Below are 19,032 nucleotides of genomic sequence, written 5' to 3'. Positions count from 1 at the left end.
TATGTATAATGATCTAGAGCTATACATATCTATATCTATATATGTATGTGTATATATATATATGTATGTATGTGTATATCTGTATTTATTCAGGTGTGAGTGTACATGTACATGTGTGTGGGATGTATGTGCAGGGGGTGAGCACGTGTGGGCGGTATACATGTGGGTGTATATGTATATGCAAGTGGATGTGGGTGGGTATATGTGGGTGTGAGTGGATGTTTGTGTGGGTGTCCTTGTATGTGGGTGTACATACATGTCAGTGTAAGTGTGTGTGTATGGGTGTGCGTATATTTGTGAGTGTGGGGGTGTGTGGTATACTTATATGTGTGTAGATGTACATTTGTGTTGGTGGTTGTACATGTGGGTATACATGTGTGTCTACATATGTACATATACTGTGTGGGTGTACATGCATGTGCATAGGGGCAAACATAGCAGTGCCCTCTGCGGCAGAGTAGTGTCTGTCTGTCCCCCACTCTGCTACAGCTCATCCATATATACATACATCCACATCTGTACACACACACATATGTACATCCATACACTACTTATATGTACCCACAACCACAGCAACATACACGCGCACACACATATATGTGTAGGTCTACCTGTGGATAGTGTATGGATGTACGTATATATGTATGTGTATAGATGTGGAGGCATGTACGTATATTTGTCTTTGGAAAGGGTGTGTGTGTATGTACTTGTGTGTGCGGATGTGTGTACCTGTGTGTGTGTAAATGTGCGAGTGGATGTACATGTATATATGGGTGTTGGCATATACGTGTATGTATATGGGCGGGGTGTACATGTATGCAAGGTTGCCTGTTGCACAGCTCTATAGTCCTACTGATACTTTTTCTGTTTCAGTAGGCTGTTTAAAAACAGATTTTACTGTAGCTTTGTTTTTGTTTTGGAAAATGCTTGACAACTTTTAATTACTTTCAATTATCTTCAATGGAGAAAAGAGCCAATTGACAATGTTGCGTGCATTTTTGTGCTTTAAAGATTCCATATGTAGATCGAGTCATTGCACTGAATATTGAAACTGAGGTATCATAATATATAGCAGTCTTGATATATTTTACAAATCTGTGCTCTTTTTGACAAGTACTGGGGAGAGTGGGGTCCCTTCTAGGAAGTCTAGAACTGCTAGAGGTTTGTAAAGCTGTCAGCCTCTTTCTGTGTAAAAGCTAGAACAATTTTCCACACACCCTGGTTAGCTTGAATACCACTTGAGAGAGAATTGGTGTCTAAATCTTTTGTCCCTCAAGGGCTGAAAAGAATTTTTGTCTTTGTCTTTCTGCATTGGCACTGATGCACCCCTGAAGACTTTTATTTCTGGTTCTTGTGTGGTATTCAAGGACCACATCTTTTGAAGTGCATTGGAAATATTATTGCCTGATTGCTGTCAGTTCCTCAGCCATAGGTCCAGGAATTCCAAGGACATGAGTGGTAGTGCAACCTGTTAAGCAACAGCATATTAATTAAACAGCTGAAAAGCATAAAAGACACCTTCATGTCTGCTATTTTAAACTGGGTGCATATCCTTTTTTTTCACTTGGCAAAAAAACGAGTACTTCATTCTTGGATTTTTTCCCTGAACAGTACAGAGAAGGAGAGCTAAAGCCTACCTTCAAAGCAACATTTTGATAAATGTAGATGATTGTTTGACAGGAAGGAGAAGAAGAAGAAATTCCAGAGTTACCAGACTCATCGCTAGAAATGGGAATTTTGCCGAAAGAGATCAGGAAACTAGTAGAGAGAAGGCGGCAAGTAAAGCAACTGATGAAACAACCACATTTAAATCCTGACCTCTATTTACAGGTATGTCTTATGTAAGAGCTCCCCTTGCTTCCTTTTATCTTAAGTGCCTTTGTCTGACTACAGAAGAGAAGGGATTCCTTTAGTAGTCACAGAAGACTGGAAAAACTTCTATTCACTTCAATTGAAGCTTATCGAGATAATAGGAACAGGAAGTAATTGTGAATTTAACTGTGAATGTTGTTAAATGTATTTGGTTCTTTTTTCAGTATGATATCAGGCAGAAGGCTTTGAAGCTTACAGCTAACAGCATGTATGGTTGTCTAGGATTTTCCTACAGCAGATTCTATGCCAAGCCTTTAGCTGCTTTGGTGACACACAAAGGGAGAGAGGTGAGTTATTAAAAAGGTATGAATATGTTTTAATGATGAAGTATCCGTTTTTAGTGAGTAGCTGAGTAGTTTTGACTCATTACCTACTTTCATTTTTACTTTGTAATTGTAACTTAATTTTGGCTTTTTTATGCTGAGCAGGTGAAAGGGAAAAAATAAAGCATACCAATTAAATAGATGCAAATACTACCATTATCTATGGATGGGAGTCCTCTGTTGATATGCTACTTCTGGTTTTGGTATGATAAACTAATCTGGGGCCAAATAAAGGGTACTCTTCATCTCATAGAGAATTTAAATAGTTGGTAAGCTGGTGTACCAAGTGATTTGGCAGTGTACTAAGCTGACAGTTGATTTGAGTGGCTACTTGTATGTGTGAAATTATACATGCGACTGAGGGACCAGCATGAATTGGGGCCTTGCTTTTTCAAATGCTGTTAGTACTTTGTCACAGCTCATATACAGGTCTCCAAATACTAAAATTAGGGGTGCACCGATTAGAGATTTTGAGGGCCAATACTGATAGCCGATATTTAAGGAGGCACATCAGGCGATACCAATTTGGTTAACGATACAGCTGTGTACAGCTGGTAATTCTGTTGTGGGGGGAGGCGACGGGGTAGGCACTGCCTGGCTGGGGTGGGGCGGGGCGCAGGATGGAGCTGCAGCTCGTTGGGGGTGGGGTGCTCCTGGATCTGTGCAGGGAGGGGCGGGTGTGCTGCAGCTGCGGACTGGAGCCAGGGCTGTGTCAGGTTCTTCTTGGCAGGGGCTGGGCTCGGGGTGGGCGGCAGGGTGCTGGGAGGGTCAGACTTGACCTCTGCTCCATTAATTGTCAACTTGATTTATGATATTTATGTTCTTGCCTTTTTATTATTGGTGTAAAATGAACTGTGCTTGAATAACTTCAGAAATTTTTGGAATGAAATTTGGGTCATAGTGGTGTATATTTATGGTAGGTACTGATAAAATAGACTACATTAGCCATTTCTGTAGAGTTTTTTTTTATTTTCTGGGAAGACCAAAGGTGAATTAGGAAATTAATAATAATTTAATTAGTAGTTTTTACCCAGATCAGTTTTTCAGTGGACAGTTCTTTCTAAAATAATAGAAATAATGATCATTCTTTTTAGGAAATTGTAGCCAAAAAGGATGGAGTATTAAACCCTTGTTTAACTTCTTAGTGCCTACCTTCTACTTATCAACAAATAGTAAAGAAACATATTACTTTTAGCAGTCGGAGCAATGGGCTGGCACTATCAGCAGGTGCAGGGAAAAAAAAAAGAAAAGCCCAAGAAAACAAGTATATTTTTATGAAATTTGATAAAGAAATGGTGCATATATGACAGCTAAAAAGGTCAGAATATGTCACATGAGTTGGTAAGTTTTGAGAAGTCCTGAGATACTAGTCTCAGTAGCTTGTGAAGCAGGTCAGTGGGATCTCAGTATGCCTTTACATGAAACAAAATTATAGTTTCCTTTGAGGCACAACTTGGGTTACTATTTTAATTTATATTTTTGTTAACCTTGAAGAAAGTATAAACTAATCTGGGGCCAAATAAAGGGTACTCTTCATCTCATGGAGAATTTAAATAGTTGGTAAGCTAGTATTTTAATTAAAAAAAAAAAGGAGGGAAGTGCATTTCATGTGTAAGTGCAGAGTAGACTTTGAAATCCTACTTTTTGGAAAGGTGGTAAGCCATTTGGTGGCTTGCTAAGTCCTCTGTAAATAGTAGGACTTTTCAGTATGACACACACACAAAGCTGGGTACTTTTGTTTAAAGCACTTGACAGCTGAATATATAAGTAACTTTAATTAGTAATATTTTGGCAAGATGCAGGCTTGGCTCTGTGACATTCTAGAAGTATATACTGTGCACTTGTATTGTGCTTTGACTAAATAGTCCTATAATTGGTGCATTTTCATTTTACAGTCATATTGATATGCTAGAAATTATCTCCTTTTTTACTGTGAAAAGAATCATTTTTATAAAGGGGACCCTAGGTCTGCATCTGTTGAGTGGGAGCAATACATGAATGAGCAGCAGCATTTTTTTAGAGAAGCTAAGTGCTCTGAAGAGTCATGCCTTCCGATGGTACAGCCTTGTTCAATCAGCTTTTCTTGACATGTGATGTAAACTTAACAATGATTGGTAGACCTGTTTGCATGTGTAGGTTAGCCCTCAGCAGAGATACTTGGGGAGTATGAATTTTGCTTGTGTACATGATTCCAGCGAATAAAATAAAATGTATGAAATGGCTAGTGTCGTAATTGTAGTGATTTTTCACTAGATGGCGATATAGACCTTGAGATCATTAATCAATTAAGTATTTAATTTATGTCATTAAATGATTATACTCACTGCATTTCAAACAGATCTTTTTGTGATAACCTGTAACTCAATAATATAGAGTATCAGTGCGTGGTTATTTTGTTTTAATTTGAAACTTAGGGTATGACAGGCCTATTTGTACAAGTTTTAGGTATTCTTGAAGGAAAATGCTTTTTTTAAGGGGGTGGGTTAAGTCGGATGGAAGGTAGCAAGTCAATTTTAGCCAATTTTTTCTGTAAGCCCAAGTATTTGCCAACCCAAAAGGCAGTGGAAATGTTTACATTAATTATGTTTTCATAATCAAATGGGTTTTTCTTGAACAAGCATTCTCTGCAGTATTTCCAAACCAAACACTGCATTAGTGAGTTGGTTTTATAATACATTTAATTGTCAAAAGTTTTTGTGTTGTGGACCAACTGTAACAGGAGTTTTCATGGGACGCGTCTCTTCTGGTAATTACAGCAATTGCTTGCATGGAAAAAGTAATAGGAAAGTATTTTATGTATTTTTAGCTGTCCTTTAATGTAATTTAACAACTGGAAACAAGGCGAGTCAGTGCTGTATAACCAGCCAGCTCTGTGCAGGCCACTGATGACAGTCAGTGTAAGGTCAATCCGTCACTCTCTTTGAAAGACAGTCTTCCTGTGGTGAGTCAGATGCGTTTGGTTTCCCAATTCAGGATTCCCTGCTTTGAAGACTGTTTTCTGTGGGGCAGCAGAATTGTTGCCAAGCTGATGGGTGGGGCCAACGCAGTTGCCGTTTTCCTAAATCAGTGTTCTTTTTGCATAATGACATCTTCTCCAGGATGTAATTCTTCTCTCAGGATGTAATTCTAGACTTCATTTTATTGGCCCTTTAATCTTGTCTGCCTGGGGATAGTGATCCCCGTTTTGTTTTAAGGCATAGCTGTGTATTTTCTCCAGAGCTATCCTGCTATGCCTGCAACAGCTTTTCAGATCTCCTTTCCATAGTATAATTGTGGGACAGGTAGAGGAACACAAGCTGGGGAGTGAGTCCTCTTAGGCTGCTTACAGACCTGAAAAACAAAAAAAAAATGCTTTACTTTCAGCTTGGCATGCTCCCATGCCAAGCATAGCACGTGTCCAGAAGAGCATTGCATTAGTTTGACCCAGCTTGTTCAATATCTGTATAGATCAGGCACTTCAGTGGGGCTTTTTGATTGAATCAGCTATTAGATAAAAGTGACAAAAATCTCTGCTGAAGTTCCCAATCTATACAGACACTGGGGAGCCAGGTCAAACTAATAATGCACTTCCTCTTTCAGTTAAAGTGCTGGTTTGTTTTTATTTCATGTCTGTCAGCGCCTTTAATGTCTTGTTAGAAGCAGCCTTCTTGCTGCCATCCACAGTTCCACTAGACCTGTGCCATCCCATATAACGTTTGAGGAGACATGTAGCTTAGATGCTGAAAAACACAAGAAAAAAAGGTTCTCTCTCAATATTACAATGACAGACTGATGAACTGGTAGTTAAAAGTACTATCTTATGCTTTAGAATAGGGGTTGGCAACGTTTTTGGGCAGAGTTCCAAAAACACTCATAACTTTGACTTGTAAGATGTTGATTTGCCAGGGTGGGGGATGGGGCCAGGCAGGGCAGCCATGGGTGCTTCTCTCGTGGCTCCCCCAGCTGTGCCTGCCTCTGTCCCAGTGTGGGGAGCTGTGGGAGCTATGCCATGCCGCTGCTTGCCCAGCCAGTGCGGGGGTGGGGGGGTGCGATGCAGGCATGGGTGTTCTGGGCAGCAGCAGGGCAGAGCTCCTGCTGCCAGCATTGCCCTGCCTGCATCCCCTCACCCCTCTCCCCAAGTAATGCACCCCCACTACCCTGGGTGGGCAGCTTGTCCCAGCCCCAATCCCTCCCTCGCTCACACCCCTTCCCTTCCCCTCCCCTAACCCCAACAGACTTTCCAACTGGAGGCAGCTGTTAGCTGCTTGTTTAGTCTATGGCCGAATCTCGGAATCGGTCAAATCTTTCCTGAAGCTTTTGTGAATTGATTTGGATGCTTCAAATTGATTCAGAGATTTTCTTGGCCTCTTGATTTGATTCAGATTTGGTCCCCAAATTGGGCCAAATCTCCTCTGAATCAAATCGGCTACTGAAGCTTCACACAGCCCTAATACCTATGTTATTCCTAAGAATATTAGTATTATTAACGTGTCTTTATTTTGAAATGGGCTCTTGACAATAGTGTCTGCTCTATAAGAGGTTGATTTGAGATACCCAAATAATACTAAATTTTCTGAAAGACAGTAAATGTACCAAATTAGGAATAAGGTCATCTGCTTTTTATGGTTATCACTCTTCCTAGTGAATTCACTGGTGTAAATTTAGAAATAAAAATAGAAATTGCCTGTCTCCTAAGGGAAACTTGAATAAAAGTCTTTCTGCTACTCATAGAACCAGGTGCTTAATTCCAGATTCCCTAATGTCTCCTGGGAATGTTGTCATTCTGCACAGATTCACAGTTGGAGGAGATGGTACTCGATGGCTTTCCCTTCATTTGTGAGTACTAATTTCCTCCTCAATAGAAGTTTCTTATCTAGTTGGACAAATAATAATGTGGGCAAGTTCAACACGTCCATGATCATCACAGATACGAGAGACTACATCTGTACCTTACAACAATATGTCACAGTTTTTTTTTATGCACCAGACAGCTCAAATTTAGATCGATATATCTTTGGAAAGAGGGCAGTTGGGTAACGATATTCTGTCAATGTTACAGAAAGGGAATTTCAGGTAAACTAATCATTTAATTTTTCCTGTTGCTCAGGATCTGTGCTCAAAAATACTCACTCACAGCAAGATTTGTTTAGTAATATCTTTTACTTGTCCAACAAATTGCATAGTTGGTCAAACAAAGAGATTGCCAGACAGACCTTATAGCACTTCCATTCTGTCACAGCAAAAATAGATTTTTGCTGCATGCCACTCATCCTTCTGGTTTCTTTGATATCTCTTGTGCCAGTGGGAAACTTTTCTGTGGCTGGCTGAGAACCGTTCATTGGCTTCCTGTAGATAACATGGAACAGATTCTAGCACCTCCTGCAACTGTACTTTCAACATCGTGAGAGTTGAAATCAGAACAGACTTACAAAGTATGCAAGACACAGATTGTTCAATCCCTTTGGTTAGCTGTGGAATTGATGTCTGTTAATCTTATGGCTCCGAATCAGGGGTGTCAGACTTGTGCTTCTAGCTGGATCTAGAGTGGGGCAAAATGCAGTAGTGGCAGTAGTAGAGCGCATGGTGGCCATGTGCCCTGAGGAAGTGGAGGCACTACTGCTGTTGTGTACTCTTCAATTTTTGCATGCTCTGTGGTCTCCATGTGCCCCCAACTTCCAGTGTCCTGCTGGTAGTCCAAAGGATCGGCTGTAGTAGCTTGGTGTCTGGGGGCGCAATGTTTGATACACCTACTCTAAGGCTAGGGAAGTTTGAGAAAAACCTGGTTGAATGTAGTACCAGACTTAAGTGATTTGGCTCAAACCGGTTTATGCATTGTCTGTCCCAGAGCCCTGACTGCTTCAAATTAAATCAGAGTCCCCCAGCATCCTGGTATGCTCTTTGGGCTGGGCGGGGCTCCCTGCTCCACCACAGGGCTGGCCCTTCCATCTATTCCCTGGCTGCAGCTCTGGCACTCTCTGCAGGTGTCTGCCTAGCTTTGTGCTTTACATATTACTGGTACTGAGAAATCTGCGTTTGCCTCTGGTAAAAGGTAAAATCTGTGCTTTGCTTTATTTTTTCATGGGAAACAAAAAACCTGGATTCCTGGTCAACACGGTGATTATAAAAGATAGCACCTGATTTCCATTGGAGCTAGTTGTCTGGGTTCTCTAAACAGTATTAAGGTGTTCTTTTTAATTGTATGTGGTTCATAGTACACGAAGACAGCTTTGGACTCCGTCCACTTTAAACTCTTACTACTAGACTAGTGAGAATTCCAGAAAAAATTGGTAAAGAACAAGTTTTAAGGTTGTTTTCAGTGCATATCTAAGAAAAATGTTTGAATTGCAGAGTGATGCAAGTCCTGTATTTCGGTCCATATTTTCATAATATATTACTTTATCTAGAATAATTACTAACTGCTTCTTGATCGGATGCTCAATTTGATAAACCACTCCAGTGATCATTTGAGATGTCCATAAATCTACTGCCTTTGAATTTAGAGACTGCTTATTTAATTGCCAAGGGTGAAATCCAAGTGCAAAGCTTCCATTGATTTCAGTAGGACTAGGATTTCACCTCAGAAGTGTGAAGAACCAAAGTTACTGCAACCACTCTTTTGTAGGCTGATTTTTCTCTTAATGTGTAATGGGATATTAATATATTTTTGTAGGAAACCTTGTTACATCTTGACTAGTATTAAGGAATGCTATAGTTATTGGGCAGATGATTTTTGGATTGGTTCTTTTCTCAAACTTACCCCCATTATAAAAAAAAAATGCTTGTTAATATTTCTAGTTGTAGGAATGGCATGAAGGTTTAGTGGGAAGATCCCAATAGTTTGAGGCAAAATCTGACTGTTAGAAAAATCAGGTGGAGCGCAAGGATCCTTTTGCTTCTTTTTTTTTTTAGTTTAATTTAAAACCTATCTTGTGAAGTATAGTTTGTCAGGAATCCTTAGTGAACTTCTGGTTGTGATGAAGTAAATGGCAAAACTCCCATTAACTTCACAGTGGTTAGAATTTCACCCCAGATGTTTAGTGTTGGCCCTTGAGCTCCAAATACAACAGTTCAGGGATAACTAATGTTTTAATGTTCATATCAATAGGTTTAATATCTTTTTTTAAATCATAAATCTCATATGGTTGTCTTGTATCCTTTCTTAACCCAATAAGAAAACTTCCTTATATTAAAAAAGAATTTATTGCTCAGTTTCTTTAAACTATAATAATTTAATTAATGTTAATCCAAATTTTAAACTAAGGAAGATTTATTCGCATTTTGGCTAACAGCTGATTTCATATTTTAAACTTACAGCTAAAGAAATTTAAACCTGAACTAAAGAAAAATAAGTGTGCTAAGACTGAAATCCTTCCTGAAGGGGCTTGATTAAAGAGAGGTGTTTAGAGCTGACATTTTTCCAGTTGTCCATCAAGTGTTTAGGACTGTTAGCATATGCTACTATGTATCATAGATGTTAAAGATGGAAAAAGACCTATTACATCATGTAGCTCATCTTCCAAATGTATACAGTTTCATCAGTGCTGATACAAATGTTTTGGATTTTATGTTGAAGAACCTTCTTGCCCTTACAAGAAGTTTTATTGAACACAAACTGCTTTTAATTTCTGACATTTTTTGCCAGATCAAAACAAAACCTGCTTTGTATGAGTAACATGTTTTTTGACAGGTGTGCTGAAGCCCCACATTTTGGCAATGGTCCAGGATGACAGAGCAGTAATGATTTTGAAACTGACATTCCTTCCTTGTTAAGGGATTGGAAGAAAACTGAAGTTATTAACTACTACTCACCTCTAAGCAGATTGCAAGAAGATTAATATGGGGTCTAATTGACTGAGATTACCTGCTTTACATAACTTCTTCTTCTTCTCCTTCTCCTTTTTTTAAAATGCCCTACATATTCTCTGTCATGGACCTCACCATTTTCTTCTTACTTTTTTTACCTTCGTACCATTCTAGGTGGCTACTTTGTAGGTTCTGAATATGAGATCATATTCCTGCCTAAGTATGGTGTAATCATTCCAGTTATGTAAAGGTTATCAGGAACTAGTTTACTGTATTTGTCACTTGCTGTTTTAGTTCAGTGGAAGTCTTTTTATGTAAATCATGAAACTCTGATGTATGGTTTGTAATGAGATGTATTTGAATTTAGTGCATTAAAACATTTTTGTAGAATAAAAATATCTTTGAAACAAGGGCCCAGAAACATAAAAACTGTCACTAGAAATTATATTACCTGTACATACATAAAAATTGCACTGCATTGATACTATGAGAGATGTCCTATCAGCCTTTACAAAGACCAGTGCAGAGTTCAGTAGAAAGCTGGCACACACAAAATTGTTTCCATTTGCATGTGAGCTACTTGGTGAAATGAACCAGTGCATTTTTTTTCTCAGTGTTTCATTTTTGGAACATACTTCTCAGCCATTTGCAAACATTTATGCAGGGGGGCTTTGATTGAGATGGATCATCTTATCATTGTAAGTAAACTTTTTTTTTTCTGTTTTAACTGATTCCTTCCCTTCCATCTGATGTTATCCTGTAAGTGACATGCTTTAGCTATGGGACTGGGAAGCTTTCATAATGTTATAATGAATCTCCCTCCTAGAAGAAAATATTGCTTCTCTTTTCCAATTCCCTTTGGCCCAAGAAACAGAAATTCCTTGAATTTTGCAGGCTTGCAGGAGATCCCTTTTTACAACTTAGTTTATTTTTAGTCGCATTGAAAAAATAATTTCTGTATTTGCTTTTAAAGCAAAAATACAGAGAAGTTCCCTCTGACACCAGTTTTTGCCATCTAATGCTCTAGTATTGGACAGTGTTCAGCTATGAGAGTGATCAAATGAATAATTACCCAAAATCCCTCTGCTGCAAGTCATCTAGACTTTTCCCCCAAGAAATAGGAAGATATACTCATGACAGGCTGACCAAGGAAAAAATAATAAATTGTGGCTTTTGTTTGTGGGTCTTTTTCATCCTGGGGTGTGAGCTTGTGTCAGTCTGGTCTGTCATAAATACTGTGTTAAATTACAGCAATCTTTTTTTCTTTTTTTTTTTTTTTAAAGAACTGTTTGATTTGTTGCCAGGGATTCCTGAGCCCACTAGTAATAGTTTTAGGGATCCTATTCCTTCTCTGAAAATTGGTGCCAATTTTGGACTGTGCAGCTGTCCCAGTTTCCTTTCCATTAATTTCACAGTTGGAATAGATTAACTTTTATTGTATCAACTATTTCATTTTTCCCAGTGCCTTCAGCCTTTTTATTTAAAAAAGTAGAGGTATGCTTTCTCATTCTCCGGTAGTTTTTGGGTATGGGAAAGCATAATGAGTTGGGCATTTCTGTGACTGTTCCAGACATGATCCTTCTATTCTTCCATGCAGCAGTGCATAGTTGGCTTTACTGGCCTGCATAATGACAGAAAGCTTATTTGCTAAGCCAGGCAATTTCTTTTTACTGTGAGGAGCATGTAAGGCATGCACGATGGTAGATTATCACAATTATCAAGTATCAGTACAGATTGATATTTGTCCCTGGCCTTTTCCCTGTTAACTTAAGGGAAGCCTGTTTTGTCTCCATCAGTATGTTCTTCTCTTTGAGGAAAATTGAGGTTAATAGTTTATTAATAGTCTGCATTGTTCTTAGAACGTCACACGGGGTTTCTGTGCACTCCCAGTGTAAGTTTTATTTAATTTGTTCTGTATGACAATACTGTTGGCAGCTCATGTCTAGAGGCATATAGTTTGGAAGCTTCTATCTGTTGTGTTGCCTGGATTTTGACTTCCTGATGTTAAGCAGAAAAATAGCTGTTCTGAGAAGATTGGATTTACATGTGTGAATAGTTTCTTTAATTATCAGTTTCTGCATCCCAGCCAAAATTTGCTTTAGGACCATGTTGTCAGCAGAGGGGGGTGGGAAGAGCCCTGGGACATTGCCTATTATGTGGAAGGGAATCTGTGAATGTCCAAAACAAGAAATAAAGGAAACAAAACTGAACTGATAGTCATACCCACTTTAGAAGAGAGAGGAGAAGTTCCATTACATTATTTGCTTTAATTGTTTTGTAGTGCTGCAAAGTATATCTTTCTTTTAGATGGTTGTGTGGCATAAAGTAGTGGAAAAAATTACATGAGGTTACAAATATGTTTTCTAAATAGGAGGTGACAGATTCTTTTTCTCTTTCTCTTTTTATCCATCTTCCCTTTTCAAATCGTTACATACTTTCTTTTGTCTTTTTTTGGTATATCTCTTCCTCAGAAGCATTTTAAAGCAATATTGGCTGAGTATGAAGCATACATATCGTCCTGTCAAAAATAAATATTGTATTAGCAGGAAATAGCCTTTTTTTAAATCTACAGCTGGTTAGAAATTAGAGCCTAAAAAGAGAATGTGAATTTTTTTCAGTGCTGCATTTAGTTAAAACAGTGTCTTCTGTGAGTTAAGTGGCAAGGATGAAGTGTGCAAAATAATGGAGTAGAACAGTGGGTAGGGAGCTCTATAATCTAATGAGGCATCATTCATGGAGTAGTCAAAACTGATGAAACAAAATGTTCTCTCTGGTGTAATTTATCTCTGGAACTCCTTGCCAAAGTTATCGTTGAATACAAATTCTTAGTGACCTTTCGTAAAAACATTTTACATCTTTGTGGATAACAAATATCAGTTAGAGTAGTAAATGCTTAAACAAAATGGAATGAGAGTTTTAGAAGTGGTATAATTGCTCATATTTTTGGGGTTCTGACCAATTTTGGGAAGTCAAGAGGGAGGTTGCACAAGATAAATGCTATTACTGAGTTATTTTTACCTTCCTTTGCCACATCTGTCATAGACATGGTCATTGGAAGAATACTGGACTTAAGTAGACCTTTCTTCTGTTCCAGTGTAGAGATTGCTATATCAGGTGTATTTTTCCTAACAAGCATTGGGGAGAAATGAAAAGACCTTTGCTTGCAAATTTTGGGAACTGTTCACAGTTTCTGATGCCATGCATTTTTACTAACTAACATTAGGTTAACTTTTTTTTTTGCATTGTCTGCTATTTTGTCTAAGTGGCATAAGCTTACTTAGCAAGTTTCAAGAGCAAGTGACTATTATGGAAATAGTATTTTGTCATCCTTCCTGTTGCAGCTGGAGGAGAGGGGCGTGTTTCAGTCACCTAATATTTATATCTACTACTTTTTGTCTTGCTTTTTGTATCATTAGTTATCTAAAACTAATGAAACTTGGTTTGCTATGTATCAAACTTTAATTAGATTGATTACTACAAGTCAGCATATCAGTATTTTTCTAGGCCAGTGGCCCTAATGTTCTTGATATCAGTGGGCAATGAGGAGATTTGAAGTTTGTGTTAGTATCTGCTGTGATGTGTTTATCACTAAATCACTAAGCTATTAAGTGGCTTCAGTTTTTATTATTGGTGCAAATTAAAATCTCTAAATTAACAAGGTTATAGTTTCTATCTTATAAGCAACAGTGTGTCTTACTTGCATGACAGTTAGTCACCAAGTATTATTGGAGGCTGTTAGTATGCCAGTTTTATCCACTTCAATGCCACACACAAGCTTATCCAGGAGATGGCAGACATTAAAATCCTAAATTGTACTAATAAATTCTTTGTTGTAGAATGATAGCAATGTCAATAGCTACAGTTTAACAATGACATCCACCCCTAGCATGTGAAAGTGATCAAAGCAAACACAGGATGCCTTTGTGTATACATAGCTGGACAGTATACACCAGTTGTTAGAAAAGTGAAGGTCATTTCGCTTTTTCCTAGAATAGAATAAATATCTAGCGTATGAATTAAACTTCTTTTAAAAATCTGAATTAAATCTGCATCTAATTGAAAATGACCCAGTTTCTATTTATGGATCTTAAAATGAAGAGTAATTTTCATAGTAAAGCTTCATTTGTGAGCAGAAGGTTAATGAAATGTGACTGTATTCTGAAGACAGATTTGACAAAAATTACATTTTAAGCATTGTTTCTTGCTGAGTATTGAGCTCAAACCAAGGAAGCCTACAGCTAAACAAGACTTTATTTTATTTTGTTTAATTTCTGCCACCTCTGCAAATGTTCCCCAACCTCCAGTAATCATGCTAGGCCTTCCTTGCCTCTCATTACTATTATTGTAACTAATAAAGATTTAGGCCTCAGGTTCTGTGCAAAACTATTTTGTCTTCAATGGGTTTGAATTGGTGTCACTGATGAAATGGGTTTTCTTAAATTTTTCCAGGTTCTTCAATTTTTTTCCTGAGGATTGTAAAAGGAGCCTTTTGATGCGAGGTTTAAGGTGCTCAATATTTTTCAGATCATCAAGAAGTTGAGAGCAATTTAATCCCTGTGTATAGATACTTACTCAAAGAAAATAGATCTGAAAGAGGGGGAGTTTTTAACCTTTTTGACAAAAACATACAGTTCAGTGGCTGGACATTGAAGTTAAGACATTAAACCTTGGTATGTTTTATAGCTTGACATTCAGTGTCCTTCTTGGAAGGACACTTGCCATCACCAGGTGTCTTTTTAAAAGATATGCTTTTGTTCAGCTTTTGGAAGAAATGTCTATCTTTGTGGTTATGTGGATCACTTCTGATCTTAAATTCTATAATACTTTGATGGCACTGGTGAAGTCCTGTTGATCCTCTAAATATATGAAAATGCCAATTGGTTGAGTGTGCAATGGTGCCCACAACACTACTTGGTAGAGCACCCAATTTGTTCACTGTACAGTAGAGCATGGAAAGTGCATTAGATGGGCCACCTAACCAGCTGCCTGTATTCTGTGGAATACTAAGGGAAGGACATTTTTGTCACCACTGGAAGGGGATTTTGTGTCAACAGCCTCATTCACGTTGGTGCTGCAAATAGTGTTTTATTTTGCACTGGCCAAGGCAGTGGTCGAGAAGCTTTTGTGTTGGAGGGAGTCCTTTTGTGGGTAGGCAAGTAGTGTCTCAGGCAGCATGATCACACTGTTGTCATCACAGCAGAATCTATTTGCTTGTTTTTTGTATAAACAGTATGATAACCATTGACTCCTGCTTTTTCACCTCAATTCCACTAACTCTTGTTTGCTGTCCTGACTCTGTGTGAATATGGGCACATCTCTTTGCAGCTGACAATGTAGAGAGATAATGCAAATAATATTTATTTTTTGGTAGTGCTTTGGAGTAAGTTGCAGCTTAGTAGGTAGTTTAAATCCTCCTCAATTTCTTCTTTTTCATCTCTTAAAATGTGAGTGGTTGGTATGAAGAAATGCACTGATGGTTTTTTGAAGTGGAAGGATGCAACTTTATTTACTCTTAACTTTAACACAGAGCCTCTAAACCCCAAGTCCCAGGAATTTATTTGCATGATTGTAGTGTTTAAAATTGTTTCAGTTCAAGTAAATTTAATAACAGGCAATTTTGGCCTAACCCTTAGGCTTCATTCCATCTCCTCGCAAGGTGTATGTGGGTGTCCTTTGAAGATTTAAAATTCCCCTTTCTTTCTGCAGACATTGGACACAGCTTCATGACTGGGCACCTCCCAGTTGGATATGGTTTACTGTCTAGTTCTCCTCCTTCTAAACTTTTTTTTGTAATTCAACAACTCATTTTAATTTTAGTTGAGTAATGTGAGTGGATGGATGCAACTGTTCGCGTAAAACCTTTTTCATTTTTCTTTTTCTCTATCCTCTTCTCTAAGGAAAAAAAGGCCCACTGTATGAACTGTTTCTTTTCTCTTCATGCAGGTCTTTAAACTTGCCTTTCTTTGAACTTTTTTCTATCTCCTTCCCCTCACCCCTTTTTAAATAAAAGTACCAAAGTAGTGTTTTTAAGCACTGTTTTGACTAGTGTGTAACCATCATTGAAGTTGTCTAGGGTTAAATCCCCTGAAGTCATGTGTTTGAAAACAGCAATACCTGATTCTCATATTTTAAATTTATATTTCAGAATTATTATTCTAGTTCTCTTTTCTCGTTATTTTTGAGGAGTACTATGGTTAGAGCCTGAATTAATATTTCTTTAGTTATGTAAAGCATTAGATAAGGACAGTTTGAAACAAACGGTTAAATTTTGTGCTGTTTCTGGGAGATGGCAGCATACAACTTACAGGTAGGGAACTGAACAGATAAAACAGTCTTCTGATTCTGGGGTGCTCCAGTGCCCCAGGATCTGCAGTGTATTTTAGAAGGCACTGAGCAGGCTATCTACAAAATAGTATCCTGTCCCTGTCTTCCAATAGGCATACTCCTGTGTCAGGATTTAAGGTGGACAGCCTTTTTCTTCCTTGGTTCCTGTTTTAGAGGAATTATATTCTTGGTGCATTCGGGGTTTTTTGAGCCCCTTTATGCCACTGTAGTCCTTTGTAAAAAATGGAGCAGAGAAGGATCTCAGTTCAGTTCTAATAAAATGTATACTTTTGTGGTTATGCTTTTTAGGTTTCTTGTACTATTTGATAGTACTTTTGCTACATTATACTTAGAAGTGAACTTAACCCAGGTGAAACAATGAATACAGAGCACATTTGCTTGCTTAATAGTCTAATCAGGACACCTAAAGATTTTAGAATTGTTTTTGTCCACTGTTTGCGGTACATGTATTTGTTTAATACTCTATATTCGGTTAGGGAGGAGAGTAGTGTTACCAGAGTGGAGAACTTTAGGAATCTTTGCTATCTATTTTCTGTTCTGTGATGAGATTAACATTTTGGTGATCTAGCTACCATGGAAGTCCATGGTCTCCTCTTTCAGTTGTGCTGTAGGGAGGGAACTGGGTGATAGCACAGTTCTCTGGCATATAGTGAACATCAGATATTGGGCTGGATCATAGGAGCACCAGGTAAAAAAGAATCTAAGTCTCTTGCAAATTGCCTTAGCTCAAGACAATCCCCAGTCGTGTGTACATCTGTTTTAAATGGACCAAAAACATTTTGTCAGGGAAAGAACTATCTACTGTTTAAATATAGATTATTATTTGAATCATCTATCAAAAACTATATGTTCTGTTGAGTACTATGCAACCAGACTGTGTATGAGTCTTAAAACTGTAAATGATGTATTGCAAACCACACAAAGGGAACTTGCTAATAAAAAGATCATTGAATGTTAAATGAATTAGAGAACATAGCCACTTAGCAAAGATTACTAAATTTCCAGGTTATTTTAGTCCATGGTATCTGAACAGAGCCCAGGCACAGGCTCTGTCTGGGGTTCATTCTCTAGGTCAGACCTCATGAGAGTCTGTCCACCTCCATACTGTTTGTTCCCACTTTGTTCCTGATCCTTTCTACGCTTGCTGTAGCTTTTCCAGGGACCCTTCTGATTTACAGAATAACATTTTTCAGGAGGCACAGGATGGATATAAAACAAATGTGTACATATGCGCACATGTGCAGATGAGCTTGGTGTTTTTGTTTTTATCTTGACTAGATAAAGCTCAAGAGATTAGGCCACTAGAAAATGACAAATGTACAATGCTTTTTATGTAGCACAGTCATCCTCTAGGGCTAGGGACAGAAATTACACATACATTGTGATCGGAAACTAGTTCAGATCTGTAACAGCAGAAGTTCAGCATACATAAACTGCTTCTGAAATGGCCAAAACCAGTTTAAGATAAACCTGGATGGATGTAGTTTTAGAATTAACTAATTTAGGTAAAAAGGCTTTATTGAACTTCTGTCTCAGATACCCTCTAGATTCAAGTTAATTCAGAGTCCCCCAGCATCCCAGGATGCTTTGCACCTCACCAGCAAACTGTTCACAGGGTGGGTGGGCTAGCCTTGGCCCAAACTGTCTGCTCCAGTAGAGCAGGGAGGTGTGCTCTAGTAGAGTTAATAGATTTCATAGACATTAAGGCTGGAAGGGACCTTGTAATATCATCAGATCCAGCTTCTTGCCAAAGGCTAGGGAGTCAGTTGGGGTCAGATGATCCCAGCAAGATAAGCATCCAAGCATTTCTTAAAGTAGGTGCTTGTACCACTTCTAGGGGGGAGTCTACTTCAGACTCTGTAGACTTGGAAAGTAAAGAAATTTCCCCCTATTTCCAGTCTAAAATGGTCTTCCAGCAGTGTGTGACCATTAGACCTTGTCTTCCCTTGGTAAATAGACCTTCTCCCAGTTCCTGATGCACACCCCTTATATACTTATAGGATGCCACCAAGTTCCCCCCTGAGCCTTCGCTTCTCCAGGCTGTAAAGTCCCATGCCTCTCAGCCTGTCCTCATAAGGCCTGTTCTCTTGACCTCTGATCATGTGCGTAGCTCTCCTTTCTCTGGACTCTCAAGCTTCCTTTCTAAAGTGCGGAAGCCAGAATTGGATGCAGTACCGTAGTTGCGGCCTCACCAAGGCCTAGTAAAGCAGGAGGGTGACTTTTTGGTCTTGCTTGAGATGCATCGGTAGATGCAAGCCAGAGCTTTATTTGTTTTGCTGGCTGAGATATCGCATTGCTAACTCATGTTCATCTTGTGGTCTGTCATGACCCCCAAGTCTCCTTTGGTCGTGGTGCTTGTGAGTGTAGCACTGCTGAGCCTATAAGTATGATGTGGGTTTTTTCTCCCGAGGGTGGAGCATCTTGCATTTCTCTGTGTTGATTGTCATCAAATTTTGATCTGCCCACCTTGCGAGCTTGTCCAGGTCAGTCTGAATCGCCAGCCTATCCTCTAGCATGACCGCACTTCTCCATAATTTGGTGTCATCTGTGAATTTAGCCAGTCTGCTTCTGACACCTGAATTCAGATCATTTATGAATATATTATAGTGTACTGGCCCGAGTACTGAGCCCTGAAGGATGCCACTGGTTACCATGTATCATGTTGACTCGGTTCCATCGACTATCACTCTCTGGGTCTGACATCATGGGA

At 38.7% G+C, this 19,032-nt stretch overlaps 1 protein-coding gene across 1 annotated transcript in view; it reads left to right on the top strand.

Annotated features, from left to right (window-relative positions):
* Positions 1-19,032, top strand: part of POLA1 (DNA polymerase alpha 1, catalytic subunit) — a 296,489-nt gene that overhangs the window by 53,726 nt on the left and 223,731 nt on the right. Inside the window, exons 25-26 of the mRNA XM_019529154.1 lie at positions 1,681-1,830; positions 2,037-2,159. Of these exons, the coding sequence (XP_019384699.1) occupies positions 1,681-1,830; positions 2,037-2,159 (273 nt within the window). The remainder of the gene's footprint in view (positions 1-1,680; positions 1,831-2,036; positions 2,160-19,032) is intronic.

This window comes from Crocodylus porosus, unplaced genomic scaffold (genome assembly GCF_001723895.1).
Source record: "Crocodylus porosus isolate Cpor-Errol unplaced genomic scaffold, CroPor_comp1, whole genome shotgun sequence".
Taxonomy (NCBI): Eukaryota; Metazoa; Chordata; order Crocodylia; family Crocodylidae; genus Crocodylus; species Crocodylus porosus.
Note: the sequence above shows the minus strand (reverse complement) of the source record. Positions and strands in the feature narration are given on the sequence as shown.